We start from the raw sequence: 20,855 nt of genomic DNA on the forward strand, positions 1-20,855 counted from the left end.
ACACTGAAGTGCTGGAGTGGGTCCAGAAAAGTTGTCAAGTGTCTAGAGAACAGGTCTTCTGAGGAGAGCAGCTGTGGAAACTGGGGTTGTTTAATCCTGGAGAAAAGGAAGCTGAGGGAAGACATTGTGGCTCTCCACAACTACCTGAGAGGAGGTTGGAGTCAGATGGGGTTTGGTCTCTTATCTCAAGAGAACAAGTGACAGGACAGGAGGAAATGGCCTCAAGTTGCAACAGGAGAGGTTTAGGCTGGATGTGAGGAACAATTTCTTCCCCAAAAAGAAGAGGGTTGTGAAGGCCTGGCCCAGGCTGCCCAGGACAGTGGTTGCAGTCCCCATCCCTGGAGGGGTTTGGAAGCTGTGTAGATGTGGTGCTGAAGGACCTGGTTTAGCAGTGACCTGGCAGTGATGGGTTAATGGTTGCATTTGATGATCTTGGAGGTCTCTTCCAACCAAAACAATTCTATGATCCTACAAACAGGCAGGGCAGCTTGGAGAGGAGCTGGCTGCTCTCCTTGTGTGTCCCATCAACTGATATATGGTGTCAGAACCTGGAGAGTCCTGGTGCTGCTGCCCTTCAGGGAGGTGATGGATTTCCTAGCAAACCCCAGCCCAGAGCCTCCTCAGTATCTGGAGCAAGCTCTGCTTCAACTCTGAGGAAGGGAGGGAGACCTTCACTACCTGGTCAGACAGAGGGGGCTGGATGGTTCTCTTGCTACCCAGATGTGAGCTGAACTCAATGATCTTAAAGGTCTTTTCCAACCAAAACTCTCTGTTCTCTGGGTTGTTTCATCACAGACAATTTACATCTAATCACCATCTGTCATGGCTGAGCAGCAGGCTATGGTAGGAAGAGTGATGCTGGTAGGGGAATTGGTATTGGGAATTCAGGAGGGGACATAGAATCACAGAATCATTTTGGCTGAAAAAGACCTTCAAGATCATTGAGTCCAACCACTACCTAACTGTACCAGGTCCACTAAACCTTCTCCCTCCATGCATCATGGGTGCCTGGGAAGTGGCTGGTGGGTTTCCCTGGGATCACTTGCCATGGTGGATAGGCACTGCAGAGCTCACAGTGATGCATGCAGGGTTGATTCTGTCCCAGGAGGCAGAGTCCATACTGATGCTCTATTATGTCCAAAGCCTTAGTTCAAGTACTGTGGTGGGGCTGCACCTCCGGCTCCTGCTCTGTGGAGTTGTATCTGTGGGTGGTGCTGACACAGGAATCTCCACACAGCAGTTCTTGTCCAACTGATCAGTGCTGATGGCTGAAAATAGGATGTCTGCTCACTCTTATTTTAGTGCAGGTTTCTTGACTCTTCAGGAGTTAGAAGCTGTCACACCTCGTTGTATGTTCTGGTCCTGTTCTCTCCTTGTCTTCCCTCACTTCTCTTAGCCACACTTTGCAACACTCCTCAATTTTTAGGTTGCTTTATGTAACCTAGAAATAAATTGATCTGAGGCATTAAAAATATCAGGTGCCCCCCCCTTTTGGTTGGGAATGTGGCCATCTGTCAGCCAAGCAGCTCAGCCCACCACTGTGCCACCTTCTCCTCCCCACATGCAGTCTGCAGGCATGGCACCATATGAGGGGTCTTGGGGGACCCATGTTACCTTGGGGGGCTGTCATGGGCATTGTGGCATCCCATGGGATGGAGAAGTCATGATCCTGCAGGGACCACGCAGGGCGAAGAGAAGGTGCAATTCCTCCACATTGTCTCCTCAGCCTGAGATCAGCTCAAAACACAATCTTGAGTTTACTTTTGCAGAGTAAATGTCATTCCCCCACCTTCTGCTCTTCCCTACCTCCAAAAGTCCCATCCCTGAAGGCAGGAGAGGGAACCAGACAGGGAAACAAGATTCCCACCTCCACAAACTCCAGCTGTTTGTGAGCCCCATGCCTCAAGGTGAGGGTGCAGAGATGGTTTGAATGTCCCCCCAGCCTGGTTGTATTTGCTTTTCATTTACCTTCAGTGAGAGAAATGAGTGGAGGCTCTAGGAATTTCCCAGGAGATGAAAGGAAACAAGACTGAAAACAACATGGCTCAGACAGATGTTGGCACCCAAAAGGACAGCTCCTACTGCAGGACTGGTGGCCATGCTCCTGAACAGAGCTGAGGCAGGGTCCCACAGGGTACTGGAATCTGCAGGGATGCTGGGGATATATCAGCTATGAGCAGAGGGATTGAAGGTAAAGCTTGGCTGACCATCACTCCAGCCACCATCCAGGGGCTCTCTGCAGCCCAGGATGGGAGAGAAGATCTCCCAAAGGTGTGGATCAGCCAGAGACCTTGCAGAAAGAAGGCTGTAATTGAATAGGCTTGATTAATTCATTGCAGGAAGTGTCAGTGGGGAAGCAGATGGGGGAAGCTGAGGCATAATTTACTGGAGCTGTGAAAAAGCTTTTGATATAGTACCCCATTAGAGACTGGGATGTAAGGTCACCAGTGAACATCCAGTGTGTGAGAGTCACTTGAGAGTCAAAAGCAATGATGGGCTGGGAACAGAAGCTGAGAAGGAGGAGGAGGGAAGTATCCAGAGAACAGACCTCAGGTGGCAGTGGCATTACAGGGATGGATGCCAGGCAGCAGTGAGCATAGACCTGCACACTGGCCAAACTGATTCATTTGGAAAAAGGAGTGACACCAGTGGGTATGTCCAGGGGTCCTCGTCCTGGCCAGAGGGTCTCTCCTGGAGTGGAAGCAGCACATGTCCTGCTCTGTTGCTTCACTGCTCTTAGTGGTGCCCAGTGACAGGACAAGGGACACAAACTGGAACCCAGAAGGTTCCATCTGAACAGGAGGAGAAAATTCTTTTGCTGTGAGGGTGTTGGAGCCCTGGAGCAGGCTGCCTAGAGAGGTTTTGAAGTCTTCTCTGGAGAGATTCTAAAGCCACCTGGACATTGTGATCCTGGGCAACCTGCTGTGGGTGACCCTGTTTAGCAGGGAGGTTGGACTTGGATGATCTGAGATTCTGGTACTGTGATTCTGGAGCCTCTGAGGAGAGGTCCGGGGGCTTCCGACTGCTTGAGCTGGCTAGGGAGGGCTGAAGTCCTTGGCTTCTGCCCCTGTCACCGTGGGTGTCTGTGGACGCGTGGCACCGCTCTCCACCCACAGCACAGGTCTGAAGGGGCAGGGGCATGGGGAGAAGGCGGGGGGAACAACTTCAGTTTCCAGAAGAAGAAGAAAAGAGGAAAGATTGGAAAGATAAATGTTTGCTTGTAGATGGTTAAACCCCTGCTTAAAATGCCTCTGTTTTCAGCAGCTCTCCTTCTAATCCCCCCGGTGCTGTTCCTGTGAAGGGAGATGAATAATTCATGGCTGGAGAATGCCTCACTGGGCCTAATCACCACTTTAATTGGAGGTTTAGATCAGAGGCAGCTAATAGCTCCTACTGCGGGGACTCCGTGTCTTGTTGACAGTGAGATCGTTGAGTGCCTTATCGTTGGCCTGTTTCAATCCTCCCAGGACACCACCGCGCATAACAGCGCCGAGGTCCCCTGATACCGAAAGGACACAGACCGCAGGGCCAATTAAATTTATCTGGGAAGAGCTGACAACTTTCTTAAACAGAGGAGAAACGGTGCAGGAATAATGGTGTCACTTCTCCCTGCTGGCAGCAGGGCTGGTGCCGGCGGAGCTGACGCCGCGGGCGGAGCCGGCACCGAGGGCCTCCTGCCAGCGCTTCCCAGCGTCCGGGAGGCTGCGAATTGGAGCGAGCCGGCAGGGAGGGTGAGAGGGGAAAGGAGCAAGGGTTGCTCCCCAGTTCCCCGACTCGGGGTTATGGCTGCGGACAAAAGGAAGGCAGGGCTGAGTGCTGACCCCCGTCTGATCGCCCCTGATTGTGATCCCCCCCGTCTGGTGCTGCTCCTTTGGGAACAGGCTCAGGCTTGTGCTGACCTGTTGGAGTCAGCACGGCGTGTGTCTTGACAGGGTGGATGGGCTTGAGGAGCTCGAGTCGTTGTTTTTGCATGAATTTTATTAATGCTGTCAGGTTCCTGTAGCTCCAATCAATGTCAGGAGCATTTGCAGCCCTTGCAGATGTTGATTTCCAAGTTTGTCAGCTTTCCTAAAGAGTAGAAAGCCTTTTCCAGGCCAAATGTAAGGAAGCAGCTCCCCAGGAGGGACGTATTTTACATGTTGCTTTTGCTTCAGCCACGTAGGAAATAAAGTGGTGGGTCTGAAACACTGCATGGGGAACATGTTGCCTTCTCTGTGGCTTCAGACATGTTTGACAGTGCTGTGCTGCTCTTTGGTATTTTGGTCTCAAAGGCTGTAGGCACTAACTATCAAGTTCTGCTGCCCACCAGTCCATTAGATTTTCCACATTGAGGTCAGTAGCTTGCATAGAGGGAAGAAGCATCTTCCAGGGAGGCATGCGTCTGCTCTTGGTTTAAAGGCTTCCAGTCTGTGAGAGCCCGTGGCAGCTCATTGCACTGGTTACTGCTCCCTCCATGAGCTTTGCAAGCCTGACTTGGCAGTGTCTGTTTAAAACAAATACCTCATGGCATTTTCAGGAACTTCTGGTGAATCTTCCTCCTGGCCCACATCCAGTAGAGAAAGACTGAGGGTGTTGATTGACAGCCAGCTGAAGATGAGCCAGTGTGTGTGCAGGTGGCCAAGAAGGCCACAAAACATCCTGGCCTGTAGCAGGAATGGGGTGACAAGCAGGACCAGGGCAGGGATTATCCCCCTGTACCCAGCACTGGTGAGGCCACACTTGGAGTGCTGTGCTCAATTTTGGACCTGCACTCCAAGAAGGACATTGAGTTGCTGAAGTGAGTCCAGAGAAGGGCAATGAAGCTAGTGAAGGGTGTGAAGGGCAGGTCTTGTGAGGAACAGCTGAGGGATCTGGGGTTGTTCAGCCTGGAGGAGGCTGTGGAGAGGCCTGGCTTCCTACAACTGCCTGAAAGGAGGTTGGAGCCAGGTTGGGAGTCAGTCTCTTCTCCCAAGGAACAAGCCATAGGACAAGAGGAAATGGCCTCAAGTTGCCCCAGGGGATGTTTAGGTTGGGCATTAGAAGAAACCTGAAAGAGTTCTCAAACACAGGAACAGGCTGCCCAGGCAGGAAGGTGGTTGAATCCCCATCCCTGGAGGTGTTGCAAAGATGCAGAGATGTGGTGCTGGGGGTCAAGGTTTACCCTAAGACTTGGCAGAGTTAGATCATGGTTGGACTGGATGATCTTAAAGGTCTTTTCCAAAAGAAACAATTCCATGATTCTATGCTTCTGTGCTTCTCCCTCCTTCCCTTGCTGCAGTTCTCTGTCTCTGACTCCTGGCAGTCTCTGGCCATGAGGTGAGAGCCACCCAAGTGATGCTTGTGGTCAGAGAAGGACCTGTGTTGACTGACCTGACCACAGAAGGCAATTTCAAGCAGCTCAGACACACACCACAGATCTGCCACGTCGCTTTCTGTTTGTTTCCTGCCAGCTTTGCTAATTGTTGGGGTAGTTTCACTGCAATAAAAATCTCACTCCCTCGTAGCCCATCTGCTCGGAGCTGATCCTGCAGGGATGCCATAAATCTGGACTACCATGACATATCAATTGCCATGGCAACTGACCAGTGTAGCAAACAAAATCATGATGTCACAGATAGCAGATCTCCAGGGCTTGAAGAGGAGAATGAGACCAGGATAGGGAAAATGCCACTTGAACCCAAATGCCTGAGGTACAGATGACAAGAAGAGATTGCTGAGCTGCAGGTCCTGCCCACCCTGCTCTGGGGGCTTTCCAAGTGTTGAGCAGATCCTAGCAGAGCTGGAAAGCATCACCAACTGGAGGCTCTCCAGGGTAAGAACTGGTCTTCCCTTAAAATACAGGAAGATTTAAGCTCAGACCTTCCAGCCTTCCTGGGCCACAGGTTGCTGTGTGCTGATGTCCCTCTCCCTGCTCACAGGAGGTGGAGGTGACAGCTGTGGGTGTCATCTTGCAGCAAGAGCAGCCTCATGCTGTTGAGTGGCAGAACAGGACCTGCTGCACCAGCAGATGCCCACAAATCCTAGTTGCTCCTTGAACCTGGAGGCTCCCCACCTCAAACAGAGGTTGCAGGAGTAAAGCCACCCTTTCTTCTGTGCTTTCAGATGCTCACCAAGAAAGGCAGGCACAAAAGCAGGGTGTGAGAATGCGGCGGCTGCAGAGTGGGGAGCTCTGGGTCACAGAACAGTTGTAGAACTTAATAGTAGTTGTTCATGATGCTCTGTCAGATTCCCTGGCTTTGAAAATGGAAACCTGTGGAAGAACAGTGTGGGTTTGATCTCTGCTCTTCTCCTGTGATGTTTTATATACAGCATGTTGATGTCTCATAAACCTGAGCTAATCCCTGGCAGTTCTCACACTGTTAAGCCTTCACCTTCTCTGTCAGGTCCAGCTATGGAAAGCAGCGAGCCCCTGCAGTAACCATCCTGCTCGCTCTTTTCATGCCTTTGTGTAGGTTTCGTGGTGCCTTTTCTTTTGCTTTTTGCCTTTTTTTTTTTTTTTTTTTTTTTTTTTTTAAAGACAGCTTCATTACTGAGCTACGAAGCTGTGCTGATGCCTTCAAAGATCAGCCAAGAGAGGCTGTTGAGGGCTGGAGACACATTTGTTTTCCTCAGCATTTCCAGTGCTGCCTGCTCAGCGAACAACAGCGTATTGCACCACGGTGACATTTGCAGGCAGACACACGACGTGATCGAAGCCTTCCTGAAGGGTAACCCCCTGCTAGGAAGTTCTTTAGTGCCAGCACAGTCTGCAGATGCTGTTGATAGACGAGCAGCTGCTCTTTTGCATCCTTGATTTGGCTGTTTCCCAGAGGCCATCCACTGTTTCAATCTTGTTTTCCTTCCTAGGTTCTGTGGGCAACCCGCTTCCGGGGGTGGAAGTGCGCATCGCCAGTGAGACCTTGAAGAACGGTCATCGTTCCTACACCATCCATGCTCAGGGAGATGAAAACCACACACAGGTAGTGCTCAGCCATGTTCTTGTCTGCTTCATGTTGTCTCATGCCCTTCTCATCCGAAGAAGGGCGATGAAGCTGGTGGAGGGCCTACAGCACAAGTCTTGTGAAGAGCGGCTGAGGGAATTGGGGTTGGTCAACTTGGAGAAAAGGAGGCTGAGGGGAGACCTTCTGGCTCTCTGCAACTCCCTGAAAGGAGATTGGAGGCAGGTGGGGGTCAGTCTCTTCTCCCAAGGAACAAAGGAAATGGCTTCAAGTTGCCCCAGGGGAGGTTTAGGTCATGTGGAACAGTTTCTTCTGTTTGAGGGTTGTCAAGGCCCGGCCTAGGCTTCCCACACCAGTGGTGGAGTTCTGATCCCTGGAGGGGTTTCAAGGCTGTATGGATGTGGTGCTGAGGGGCATTGTTGTGACCTGCTCCAGCGGAAGAGTTCCAGTGCTGGAAGCTGGAGAAGCCAGCAGGACCAGGAGCAGCCCTGTGTGTGCGGTGATGAGGCTGCAGCAGGTTCTGCATTTTACGTTCTGATGCCATAACAGGGCATTGGATCCCACCCCTAATGTGTATAACAAACCCAAGGGAGGGCTAAGAGGGACCACTCTGGCCAGGGATTGTTGGCTTTTATGACAAGAAGGGTTTGCTGCTCTTTACTCTGTGTCACTGCTGCAGTGTAACTGAGCAGTGAGCAGAATGGGAGACCTGCAGTGGCTGCAGGAAGCCACATCCCATTTTCATCCCTGCCCTGGCTGAGTGTTGGGTTTCATGGTCTTGTCTCCTCATCCTGGAGGTAGCCCTTGGCCTTTTTTTTTTTTTTTTCCCACCTTGTGTGGAAGTTGAGACATGAAATACAACATGTCCATTTCAGTAATGATCCTCCAGTGCTTTTCTCACCCTGAGGGATCCCCAGGTGCTTTACAAATGAGGTCTCAGACACAGGAACCCCTGAAGTGCAGCTACTTCCAGGATGGAATGTTGATGTTGTTCCTCTGAGTTATGAGAGGAAAAAAACACCTAAGGTTTCTGTTCTGCTCAGTACTGCTTCCCCTTCCTTCTGGTTGCACTGAGAAGAAGGGGAGCACAGATGACCTCTGTCTGGTGCTGGAAGCCCACTGCCCCCCACCCTGAGCTTCAGTGAGCTGAGACTCACATAACTTCTCTTTACCCTGCCTTCAGGCTGCTTGAATTTATATTTGGGGCAGAGGAATCACTTTCTTTATCCCACTCATTTCTCACAGACACCCTTCAGCCCCCAGCAGAGGTGGCTGAGGTCCATGTAATGCCTCATGGTGCTCCCAGGAGGTCCCACCAGTGCTGGTGTTGGCCCCATGCCCTTTGCTGATGGTTGGTTTTCCGTCAGGCTCTCCCTTGGGGGATTTTTTGAATGTTCTGGTGAGTTCTCAAGGCATCAGCCAGGGAGGCTGTGGGGAGGTGGTAAAGCTTGCCTCTGGGTGTTGGCTGATGGGTTGGTCCCTCTCTGAAGTGGGGGTTGATCCCTGTGTGTCACCACCTCACCCACCTTGCCCCTTATCCCAGCTGAACTGGGACTTTCTTCAGGCTGGAGGGTAAGAAATGGTCCTGTCTGTTTTTTTGGCTGGCTGAGTACCTCCAGGACACTCACAGCATGTCCAGGAGCAAGACAGAGCTGGCTGCCTCTGTCCCTAGAACTGTCAGAAGAACTGTGGTGAGGTGGGAAAAACGGTCCCTGCTCTCAGATGGACGTGTGGAGATGCCAGAAGGTTGGTTTTAATACAGCCTGGGTACAGAGTGTGACTTTCCATGCTGGTGGGCAGGTGGCAGCCGTGGTGACACAGCTCTTCTCCCAGCACCAGTGTCATTTAACTGCTTCACACCTGTGGTCACAGGAAGAAAGCCTCACCTGCTGCCTGCTCCTGCCCTGAGATGCTGCTGCTGCTGGCACACAGTGCACATCATGCTCACTTAATAATTTATGCCAGGAGAGAGCACAGCAGTGGCATTTTTCAAACCAAGGAGGATCTGACAGTCTGAATGCTCCTCACACTTCACCACTCAGGGAGAGGCCTGCTTTGGTTAAAATCAGCTCCTCCACAGCAGAGGGGCTGTCCTTGGGGTGAGAACCATAGAGTGGTTTGGGTTGGAATGGACTTCTAAAGGTCATCCAGTCAGCAGGGACATCTGCAACTAGAGCAGGTTGCTCAGAGCCACAAACAGCCTGACCTGGAATAGTTCCAGGGATGAGGCATCTCCCACCTCTCTGGGCAACCTGGGCCAGAGTCTGCCCACTCTGCTGCACAGATCATCATGAAACAGGCTGCCCAGGGAGGTGGTGGACCCTCCATCCTTGGAGGTGTTCAAAAAACATGTAGACATGGCACTCTGGGACATGGCTTAGTGGTTGTGGTGGTGGTGGGTTGATGGTTGGACTTAATGATCTTAGAGGTCTTTTCCAGTCTTCATGATTCTAAGAAACTGCCAAGCCAGAGCTGGTCCTGGTTGTGACAGGGGCATGGGACCATGCCATGGGGCAGCCTTAGGGTATCTGTGCCTGGCAGCAGCACAGAGGGCTAAAATCTGCCTAAATCTAGTGGGATGCTGGGTACCCACGCAGGAGCTGGGCACCAAGCCATCTCTTCTCACCAGCCTCTCAGCTCCTGGAGCAGGTGATCCTGGTGCCAGGGGTTAGGCACATTGTCAGGGCAATCTGTGAGACGTTCACACCTCAGCTCTGCTGAGCAGAACAAAACCTGCTGTGTGTGAGGGAAAGAGCTGCTGCCCCTGCCAGGGAAAGGCTTTGCTGTGCTGTACCCAGCCTCACGAGGTCACTGCCTTCCCTGCTTCTGTTGGGATGAAGCCCTGCCTCCTGCTCCTTCTCCATAACAGAAGACAACAGCCTCTCTCCAAGCTGTTTCTTCCCCACTAACACTGTCTCTCCTGTTAGCTCCTGGGGCATTGCATATCATGGAATTCCATTTCATATCATGGAATCATAGAATGGTGTAGAGGTTGGAAGGGACCTCTGGAAATCATCTAATCCAACCCCCCTGCTTAAGCAGGGTCAGCCACAGCAGGCTGCCCAAGACCACAATGTCCAGGTGGCTTTGAAATCTCTCCAGAGAAGCACAACCTCTCTGGGTAGCCTGCTCCAGGGCTTGAACACCCTCACACCAAAGACATTCCTCCTTCTGTTCAGATGGAACCTCCCTTGACCTGCTGGCCACGCTCTTCAGGAGATCCCCAGGAGACCATTACCCTTCTTGGCCACACAGGCACATTGGTGGCTCATGGGCAGCTTGTTGTCCACCAGCACTCCCAGCTCCTTCTCCACAGAGCTGCTTTCCAGCATCACTCTTTGGACATATTCATGTGTCCTGCCACAGTGAGATGCAGAGGAGCTGGGCAGCATGGTGGTGGTGTCAGGGGAAAGTGTTTGGTGGTAGGAGCTGGGAGGTGGGGAGCAGGTTTCTGCTTTGCCATCCCATAATTGCTTGGGCTTGCAGCAGGGGACTGCTGTAATGTGCAAAGCTGGTTTCTGGCACACCCTGAAGATCAATAATCTACTTAGCTGGAAGTTTGCTGGATCTCTGTTCTTCTCTTCCTCTTCTCCCATCCCTTGATGAGCGTTGGGTTCCTTTCACACATGCTCCAGCCCTCCTGATCTCCTTGCAGCTCTCATGAGCCTCATGCTCCATTGCATCCAGTTTGTTCAGGTTTTCTTGCTGGTTCTTGTGCCAGATCCTTGCTAATTGTTGCTGCAGCCTGGGGCTGTGAGCTAGTTCCTGATCTGACATGGAACCACTTGTGCTCAGGCTGTTGGCTGTGCCTGGCACTGCTCCCTTGTCCTGGTCACTGCCCGGGCTTGACTTGACATTTGCCTGTGGGTGATCAGCAGAAGGATGAATTACAGAATCATGGAATGCTTAGAAGAGACTTTTAAGATGATCAAGTCCAACCATTAACCCAGCACTGCCAGGTCGCCACTAAACCAGGTCCCTCAGCAGCACATCTACACAGCTTCCAAACCCCTCCAGGGATGGGGACTCCACCACTCTCCTGGGCAGCCTGAGCCAGGCCTTCACAACCTTCCACTTTTTGAGGAAGAAATTGTTCCTCATGTCCAGCCTAAACCTCCCCTGGTGCAACTTGAGGCCATTTCCTCTTGTCCTATGACTTGTTCCTTGGAAGAAGAGACTGACCCCCACCTGGCTCCAGCCTCCTTGCAGGAAGCTGTAGAAAGCCAGAAGGTCTCCCCTCAGCTTCCTTTTCTCCAGGCTCAACAACCCCAGTTCCCTCAGCTGCTCCTCACAAGACTTGTGCTCTAGACCCTTCTCTAGTACTGCTGCAGCACCTCTGTCCTTCTGGGAGTGAGGAGCCCAAATCTGAACCCAGGATAAGTCATGTGGCCTCACCAGTGCCCACTCCAGGAGGCCCTGGTCCTCCTGGTCATGTTATTCCTGATCCCCTGGAGAGATGCTTTCCTTGGGCAGCTCAGTCAAGTGCTTCTCCTTTTAGAGAGGAACTGAGGTATGGGGTGAATGTCAGGGGACAGCAGCAGGTTTGAGCCATCCCAGGTATTGCTCCTGCTTGCCTCCAAAGGGCTTCTGAACTTTTAACCTACCTTCAGCTGCCTCTTGAGTCCCTGTGGCCATACGGCCATAAGGATAGGCTCATTCATCCTTACCTACACTCCCAGATGCTTTTTCTCTTGCTCTTTTCCCCTCTTATCCTTCTGGTATTCTGGGGTGGGGATGGGAGTTGATCTTCCTCTCTCCATGCTGGTCTCCAGCACCCAGGAAAGGGTTACAAGCTCTCCAGCACCCAAGGTTTGGCTGGGCTTTGTTCAGTCAGATGCATATTTCATAACTGCTCAGCTTCCCAGCTGGCAGAGGCCTGGGAACCCTGCAAGCTGTCAGGCATTGTCTCTCTCCTCTTTTATTTGTTTGTTTGTTGGTTGGTTGGTAGGGGTTGGGTAGGGTTTTTTTTCTGGGGGGGGGGGGGGCGGGGTGTCACTTTTGTTGGATTTTTTTTCCCTTTTTTTTTTTTTTTTTTTTTTTTTTTTTTTGTTCTCTCCCTTTCCAAATTGCTAACTGATCGAAAAAGCCAACCCCCTCCCCAGCCCCACCCAGATCCCCCTAATCTGGGGGCTATCAGGAGATAAACACTTTCCCAGCTGGATCTAAGGCAAGGTTCTAGCCAGGGCTTTTATGGTGAGCAGTTTGCTGGTGTTGCAGGAGCTGGCAGCAGGAGGACGCTGCTGCAGCAGCCCTGGCTTGTTCTCCCCCCCTCCCAAGCTGTCATTATCTCCTTGTTTATCCACACGCAAGCTGTCGGCCTGGACGGGAACCGGCTCGGCTCTGACCCTCCCTCCCGAAAGCCACCAGCATCTTCCCCTGCCCTGCCCCCCTCCCTCTGGCTCTGCCATCTGCTAGCAGCTTGCTGCTGGTTGGCAGCACCTCGGCAGGGCTGCGGGCATTGAGGGCAGCTGGCACCCTCACCCTTCCTTATGGCTGCAGGTCTTGGCTGTCGATGCCCATGTGGAGGACAGGGGTGGCTCCACCTCGCTCACATTCATCCCAGTTCTTCAGAGAACCAGGAGGGAAGTGCTTGGTCACCACTAAGCTGCCAGGGTTGTTTTGGAGGCTTCTTCCGTGGTCTGGGAAACCCTGTGGCAGCATGAGTGAGAGTGGGTGCTGTGGACTTGGGTGCTTAGCACCTCTCAGGGCCATGAGTGGGGTGGGTGCTGCAGACTTGGGTGCTTAGCACCTCTCAGGGCCATGAGTGGGGTGGGTGCTGCAGACTTGGGTGCTTAGCACCTCTCAGGGCCATGAGTGGGGTGGGTGCTGCAGACTTGGGTGCTTAGCACCTCTCAGGGCCATGAGTGGGGGTGGGTGCTGCAGACTTGGGTGCTTAGCACCTCTCAGGGCCATGAGTGGGGTGGGTGCTGCAGACTTGGGTGCTTAGCACCTCTCAGGGCCAGGTCCTGCATGGAGATAGTGCTGCACGTGCCCTTCTTGCGTGGTGTCTTCTCATCTCATCCCCCCAGGTATTTTCAAACAGCTGGTCTGAGTGTACCTGCTTCTTCTGCCTGGAACTCCTGAGGCTAGAGATAAGCATGTGCCAGCTGTGACTGGCATTCCTGCAATGGGACAGGTATGGATGTGCTGGTGGGGATGTTCCTGCCTGGCCTAGGGAGTCCTGTCTCTGGTTTGTTCCTTTCCTGTCCTGATCAGACCTCAGTCTAAACCACTCTGTTCGTTGTCCTCTGCGCTCTTACGTTTCCAGTGGTACAATTTTTAATCTGTTTTCTTGTCCCTGCTGCATCCCATCCTCATGTCCTGGTACCTCCTGAAAGTCTCTTGATGCTGATCCATACCTCCAGCATCCCAGTTCCATCTCCCAATAGTTTGCTGCTATTGGTGCAGGACATGCCATATGGTGCTGAAGCCTTATAGGGTGTCTTCATCAGGACAAGAAGTCACTGATTCAGGGTCAAATTGTTTCTTGGGACTTGGGGTGAAATTCATATAGAGCTATGGAGAGCTAAAGGCTGGCTGGCTACCACTGCTTTGGACTCCTCCTTCTCCTCCTGTTTTTTCCCCACCTCACATCTTGTCCACATTTCCATGATCTCGCTCATCAGTAGGCACGTCCTTGGCAAGCACCATGAGGAATACATTGTTGAAGGCAGGCTGGGTTAGATCTTCTGCTCTGGAACATCAGTTTACAGGTTTTGGCACAATCCACCTTTGGTAAACTCCCACATTTTCCATCTGCTTCTGCTTCATCCAAAAACTCCTTCCAGAGCCCTTGCAGCGTTGGACACTGCAGTTGTGTGCATTCCAGTTCTGATTTGTTTCACCACGTTCCTCCCAGCTCCTCAGTATCCTCTTCTGTGCCCTGCCCAAGCAGTTCAAGTTCCTCCACTTTATTGCTCAGGCTGCTTTCAGTACTGTATAAACATTTTAGCTGCTTCTCATTGATCACATCCTTCTTCAGCTCAGTCAGTAGCTGCATTCTCAGATGTATTTTTATCTCCTTCCTTCTTTCTGTCTGTCCTCTAATGATTTCTTTTTCTATTTGTGGCCATAGCAGTGTTTTACTTCTTCCTGGTGGTAGAAGTGGAGACAGAAATTACATTAGCATCATGTCCCCTTGTTTTTCAGCTGAAAACTTCCTCTTGTCACAGGAGCAACCTTGATCCTACAAGCCTTATTTCCTTGCACATTCAAAGTGTATCCATCTCTCAAGAAGAACCTTCTTTCCACAAGTGTTTCCTTTGAGCTAACCTTTGTCTTAGCACCCTCAAGATCTCTACTGAGTTTTTTATTGCTGTTCAGTGCTTTTATTCCTCCTCTTAGCAGAGGGAAAACTTAGGATATGTGTCCTTGCTCCCCGTCACCAGGTTGGCAGCCTTGGTTCTCCCTGCATGAGAGACAAGGAGTGAGTGGATCCCTTTCTGGTCCCATCATAGAATCATTCTGGTTGGAAGAGACCTTTAAGATCATCAAGTCCAACCATTAATCCAGCACTGCCAAATTACCACTAAACCATGGCTGGTTTGGGTCTTCAGCCCTCCTCTGTATCCTTGCCTGTGTCAGCAGAGGCTGAGGTGTTCGTGTTTGTGTTGGGAGGAATGGAATGAAAGCAGATCTCCTGCCTCCACAGTTGCTGGTGTTGTTTCTGCTTGTTTTTTGTAACCCCATACCTGAGCCCTTCTGGGCTGTGGGTTCAACCCACCTCCTTACAACTTGTCTCCTCCTGTTGCACCTCCATCTGGTCTTGGAGGCTGTTTGCTTCTGTAGCATATCTTGGAGATGTTTGCTGAAGAGCCCTGGACATGGTGGGAAGATGGTGAAGCCCAGGGACTGGAAGAAGAAGGGACAGTCTCTGTCCCAGAGCACTTCCAGACAAAGGGAGGAGACACTGGCCAAGGCAGGACAGCTTAGCACAAGGAAGCAATTAGAGGTTGTGGTCTGTAGTCACAGCACATCCCAGCCACCCTGACCTCAGCTTTTAAGTGAGGCTTGTGACAAAAGACCCAAAGGTGGCCATAACTGAGTCCTTGCCTGGTCCTCTGCCTGCCCCCAAGCACTAAATGGGCACAGGGGCACGTCAGGAGGCTCTCCCTAATGAAGCTTGCTGAGGGAGCAGGAAGATGTGCTGACATCTCACCTCACTGATTAGCTTCTGAAGCCTGCAATGAAAAGGGATGAGAAGAGCAGTGTGGAGAGCTGGTGGCATTCCAGGAATAGCTTCCCACATCTAATTGATGGTGTTAATATAGATCAAGAAGTTTTGAGTCCATGGAACAACTGCTGGGGGAACTGACCTTTCCCAACCTTGGGTTGTTTTCTGTGCTGCTTTTGGGATCATCTGGAGTTAATCAAGCTGGGAACTCTCCAAAAATCAGTCTTGCCTAAAAATATCCAGAGTCACTTGTTTTTGGTGGAGCAGCATTTGCTGTTAAGTAGAGGGTTGGGTGTTTGGAGTGTTCCAGCTCTGCTGTGCACCAGCCTCGCTTTTCAATTCATAACCCTCCCAAATGAAAAGCAAATGGATTCTGATATTCCTAGCCCTTGGAGCAAGACCAGCTGGGAAATGTGGCCTTGTAGATTGCACTCTGGGCTTGGGGGTTTTGGGTTGGGTTTTGGTTTTGGGTGGTTTGGTTTTTTTTTTTTCTTCCCTTCTCTTCTTTCTGTGTCTGTGCTGTGTCCCCAAGGAGCCTTTTTCCAGCAGGAAGAAATTTGTCCTGTGTCTGGTTTGCCTCCTGCTAGCCTCCTGCAGGATGCTGCAGGACACAGAGCTCAGAGGAGCCATAAAAGCCATTCCTAAAGCACACACCTGAGTGGGAATTCTTAATTAGGAATATGCATGAGAGTTCAGAATGCCTGGGAGTGTGGCAAGGCTCCAGTGAGCCTCACACCTCTAGGCCATCCATTCAAACATGGCCCAGGAAGGTGGTAATGAAAGGGCACTGTCAAGCTTCCTTTTAGAAGGCAGGTGAGCATGTCCTCACCTCTCCCCTTGCCCACCACACCAGTCCTGAATGCAGTGTGATTCCCCAGTCTGGAAAAGGACATTGAGGTGGTGGAGCATGTCCAAAGAAGGGCAAGAAACCTGGTGAAGGGTCTAGAGCACAAGTCTTGTGAAGAGCAGCTGAGGGACCTGGAGAAAAGGAGGCTGAGGGGAGAGACCTTTTGGCTTTCTACAGCTTGCTGCAGGGAGGTTGGAGGCAGGTGGGGGTTGGTGTCTTCTTCCAAGGAACAAGCAACAGGACAAGAGGCAACAACCTCGAGTTGCACCAGGGGAGGATTAGGTTGGGCATGAGGAACAATTTCTTTCCCTTGAAAGCTGTCAAGGCCTGGCCCAGGCTGCACAAGGCAGTGGTGGAGTCCCCATCCCTGGAGAGGTTTCCAAACCTTGGAGATGTGGTGCTGAGGGGCCTGTTTTTGTGGTGACCTGGCAGTGCTGGGTTAATGTTTGGACTCTATGATCTTCAAGGTCTTTTCCAACCAAAACAATTCCATGGTTATATGAGACAGAGCAGCCACGCTGCTGCTACCTCCAAAATCCTGCTTCCAGAGCAGCTCAGCAGCCAGCTAGCTTGGAGTCCTTGGGATTTCAGCAGGGATCAGATGCAAGAGGCTGTAGGAGAGGTTAAGGCCTTGAACCTTGGTTTTTAATCTAGGCAGTTTGGAAGCAGAAGCTGCTGGCGCCGGGGTGGTTCCTGTCCCCTCCGCAAGGCCGGGGAGCAGTGCCAGTGACACTCGGAGTTCAGCAAGCAAAATCCTATTAAGATAACGTCACGGCCTCTCTGCTGCACTGTTTGCAAGCCAGCCATAACATCATTAAATTACACAACAGGGAGGTGCCTGCTGCCAAGGAGCTCTGCTCCAGATAAGATGGGGGTTGAGCCGCTGCCAAACCTGGAGTTGATATGACAGGGAATTTGGAGCCGGTTCAAGGTTTGATTTCCACAAGCCGTCGTGGCCTGCAGGTAAACCCTGTGTAGGATTGGTCCCTGGGGCAGCTCTTGCTGCTCTCTGAGCTGGGGCATGGGTTGGCCTGGTGGGGCATAGTGCCTGCACAGGGCAGCTGGGCAGGATGGGGCCAAAGGTGCTTGGAGTAGCCACGTTTACACCTGGTCTTGCATTCAGCGTCAACAAGCAGAAGATGACTTCTAGGAGGCTGTGTAGATGAAGCTCAGGCAGCTGTTGGCAGGTACTCACCATCCTTACCTTCACCACACTCTCCCCAGCCCTTTTTAGGGGAGTCAGAGGCAGCCCAGCAGCTAAAGAGTTGACTTTGGAGGCTCACAGCACTAACTAAAATACCTGTGATGCGAGGGCAGTTTTGATAGTTGATTATTGCTGTCTCAGATGGTGGAGTTTGCAGGGTGGAGTTGTCCTCTAGGAGGAGAGGTGACACTGGCAGGGATGTAAGGGCAAAACTGGCACTGGGAACACTGGCTTGCTCAGGGAACTTGCTTGTTTTATGATGCTACAACTGGAGCAGCAAGAAAAGGAGCGAGGAACAGAGCTGCATCATAAAACCATACACAGCCTTTTAACAGCACTGAAACCCTGCTGGTCCCCTGGCATCACCCACCACACTGTCCCAGAGGGCCCCTCCATTCCCACCATGCTGGGATCTTCCCTGCAAAGGAGTTCAGCTTAAAACAGTCCCACAAGCCACCACCAGGTTTGTGCCTCATCTCTTCCCCTGCCTGCGTTCTGATAATTACTGAGTGGTGTCCATGCAGGGCAGAGGAGGTAGGCTGAGGGAGCTGAGGTTGTTCAGCCTAGAAAAGAGAGGACTCTGGGGGGACCTTAGAGCTGCCTTCCAATACCTGAAGGGATCCTACAGGAAGGCTGCAGAGTGACTTTTCCTAAGGGTGTCTAGCAGTAGGACAAGGGGGAATGGTTTGAAGCTGGGGGAGAGCAGGGTTAGACTGGATCTTTGGAGGAAATTCTTCAGTCCAAGGATGGTGAGACTCTGGAGTAGGCTGCCCAGGAAGTCTGTGGATGCCTCCTCCCCAGGGCCCTTCGAGGCCAAGTTGGATGAGGCTTTGAGCAGCCAAGTCTACTTGAGAGGTGTCCCTGCCCATGGTGGGGAGGTTGGAGTAGATGATCTCTCAGGTCATTTCCACACTGAGCCATTCTATGGAGTCTGTGACCTTCCTGCCCTTCTCCACTTCCCACACCAGCAGGATGTTGGGTTTCTTGCCACAGAGAACCTGCCTGTGTGGGTTTGCAGGGTGCTGAGTTGTCACTGCAAGTGTTGCCTTCCAGTGAGCCTGAAAGGAGCTCTGGGTCCCCTCAAACAAATCAGGTGCTGGTTTCTGCCACTTCCTCAGGATAAAAAAAAAAGCACAAGTATGAGATTTGTCAGTTTGGGACAGTGAAGATTTCTGTCTATCAACAGAGCAGACAGCAGTGTGGCACAGTCATGGGATGGCATTGTCCCCTGCCTCCCTCTCCCTGCCTCACAGCTGTTCTCATCCCTGCTGTGGTGGGCAGAAGGATGGTCCTTGTCCCTGAGGACATTGCACATCTAGTACAGCTGGAGTGAATGGTGATGGTGCCTTCAATATCAGACCAGGATCTGATCTTCTAGCTGCAGTGGGACAGTTATCCATGCATCCCTTCCCCTTGGAGAGCCAAGCTCCACTGCTACCAGTCCAGTGACAGACTGCCGCAGGTGCCGAGCGGTGTGGCTGGTGGCCAGTGTCCCCTGAGGCTGCTATTTCCATGGCTGAGCCATCCACTCACCTTTGCAGCTAGCTGCTGTCACTGTGAGATGTGCAGACCTGGAGGGCAGCAATGCTCTGGGGATGGGACACAGAGCTGTCAGGGGTGTGTGGGTCTTTCATGGACCTGCTGTCATCCATCCAGGAGGTTCCATCGTGGGTAAGGATGGTCTTGCCCAGGAGAAATAGGAGAGGGGCTCCCTGAGGGTGAGGGTGCCCTGGCCTGGGGTACCTGGAGGTTGCAAAAGCACAACACATCTGATGATGCCCTGTCAGCATCCCATTCCTCGGATCATGCCAGGGACAGCAAATGGGGGTTGGAGGGGGTTTCCCAGATGAATTCCTGGGGGAGACTAGATGATCTCCAGAGGTGCCTTCCAACCCCCACCATGTTGAGATTCTGGGATTCTGTGACTCCTCTTTACCACTCTCTGGGATTCATTCCCTGTGTGCTTGTCCCTAGGTGACGCCAGGTCTCGAGGAGCAGGAAGGGGAGCTGCTCGTGAAGGGACCCTCTGTCTTCCGCGAGTACTGGAACAGACCCAGAGAGACTGCAGATGCCTTCACACCTGATGGCTGGTTCAAAACAGGTACCAGGATGGCTTCCCCACGGTGCCTGGCAGAGGTCAGCAAGGGGAGGGGAGGGAGCAGCAACTCCAGTTTGGCCCCCAGCATTGCCTAGCTACTGGGCAGGGGAGGTTTGGAGATGGGAGGTTGCAACCTGGATGGAGATCTTCTTCTGAACACCAGGCTCAGGGAGGGTCTTTGCATGCCTTGGACATGATTAGTCAGCCAAGCAATTGGGTATGTTTGGGGGTGTAAACGTAATACACTGGTGCTTAGTGGTTTTGGGGGACATACACATTGCCAAAGGGTGGAATTTAACTTAAAAAAGCCATGAGGGCCACATCACTGGAAACCTCCACTGACTGCTCTGGATCTATCCTGCCTCCCCTCCTGCATGGTGTCTGTGGAATAGTTTGCTCTCCTGGTTGTGAGTGAGTGTTTGAAGACAAGGTCTGTAGGATCAAAACTGTGAGCATGAGCAGTGCTGCTGTGTGGGGTGGGCTGGGGTCATGGACTTGGCCACTGGTGTCATGAGGGAGTGTATCAGTGTGAGAGCTGAAATCCCTCCCCGCCGACAATAACCAGGCTAGCTCAGTCTGGAAAGCATTTCTAGTTTTGCTTTTTCCTTTTGAGGCAGGGAAATATTTTTGAAACACAAAATGCTCCAGAGATGAGAACACCTCTGATGTGTGCTTCTTTCAAATCAAATTTGAACCCTGCTCTGGGTGGCCCTGCTTTAGCAGGGAGGGGTAGACTAGCTGATCCCCAGAGGACCCTTCCAATCCCCACCATGCTGGGATTTAGGGGTTCTGTGAAATGTCACCAGAAGATAATACCATGGTAATAGTAATGCCCACTGCAGATGGCTCCTGTGATGGCAGAAATCATCAGGACTGTTCCTATCTGAAGCTTCTGGGCTGGGATGACAAGTTCTCAGAGGAGAACTCTTGCAGCTAATCCTGCCCATCAGGTGGGACGACAAATTCAGGAGGGTACCACGCTGAAGACCTTCATGTGACAAGCCATGAATAAGTAATGTGCTTCAGATCTTCAGATTACACCTTCTGCTCTGCATGATCAGAGACCTCCTCGGTTGGAGGTTCCTGTCCCCTGGTACTGTTCTGTAATTCAGATTAAAAAGCAAACCATCAGTGGGATGAGCTGGCAGGCTTTGGCCCATGTTGTCTGTTGGCATCTTGGTGTGCCGACCTTTCTGCCACCCCTGCTGAGTTGGGCAGTGGGGTAGGTACAGACAGCATGTTTGCCTGCACCAAGCCCCTCCACTGATTCGCTTTGTGAGTGCTAAAGGGCAGAGTGGCTCATTTCTGCCTGATAACATGTGCACAGCTCTGGTTTTCACAGAATCCCCAAACCCCAGCATGGTGGGGACTGCTAGGAAGCTCTGGAGATCATGTAGTCCAACCCCATTCCTAAAGCAGGGTCACCCAAAGCAGGTCACCCAGGATCACAACGTCCAGGTGGGTTTGGAATCTCTGCAGAGAAGGAGACTCCACAACCTCTCCGGGTAGCCTGCTCCAGGGCTCCAGCAGCCTCCCAGCGATGTTTCCCCTGCCCCTGTGTTACTGTGTGTCAGCAGTGCCAGGGAGTCAGCAGCCAGGCTGGATTTCTGATGCCT

At 52.0% G+C, this 20,855-nt stretch overlaps 1 protein-coding gene across 1 annotated transcript in view; it reads left to right on the top strand.

Annotated features, from left to right (window-relative positions):
• ACSF3 (acyl-CoA synthetase family member 3) overlaps positions 1-20,855 on the top strand; it is a 67,151-nt gene that overhangs the window by 16,001 nt on the left and 30,295 nt on the right. Inside the window, exons 5-6 of the mRNA XM_054389757.1 lie at positions 6,826-6,938; positions 19,116-19,242. Coding sequence (XP_054245732.1) covers positions 6,826-6,938; positions 19,116-19,242 — 240 coding nt within the window. The remainder of the gene's footprint in view (positions 1-6,825; positions 6,939-19,115; positions 19,243-20,855) is intronic.

This window comes from Indicator indicator, chromosome 19, assembly GCF_027791375.1.
Source record: "Indicator indicator isolate 239-I01 chromosome 19, UM_Iind_1.1, whole genome shotgun sequence".
In the NCBI taxonomy this organism is placed as follows: Eukaryota; Metazoa; Chordata; class Aves; order Piciformes; family Indicatoridae; genus Indicator; species Indicator indicator.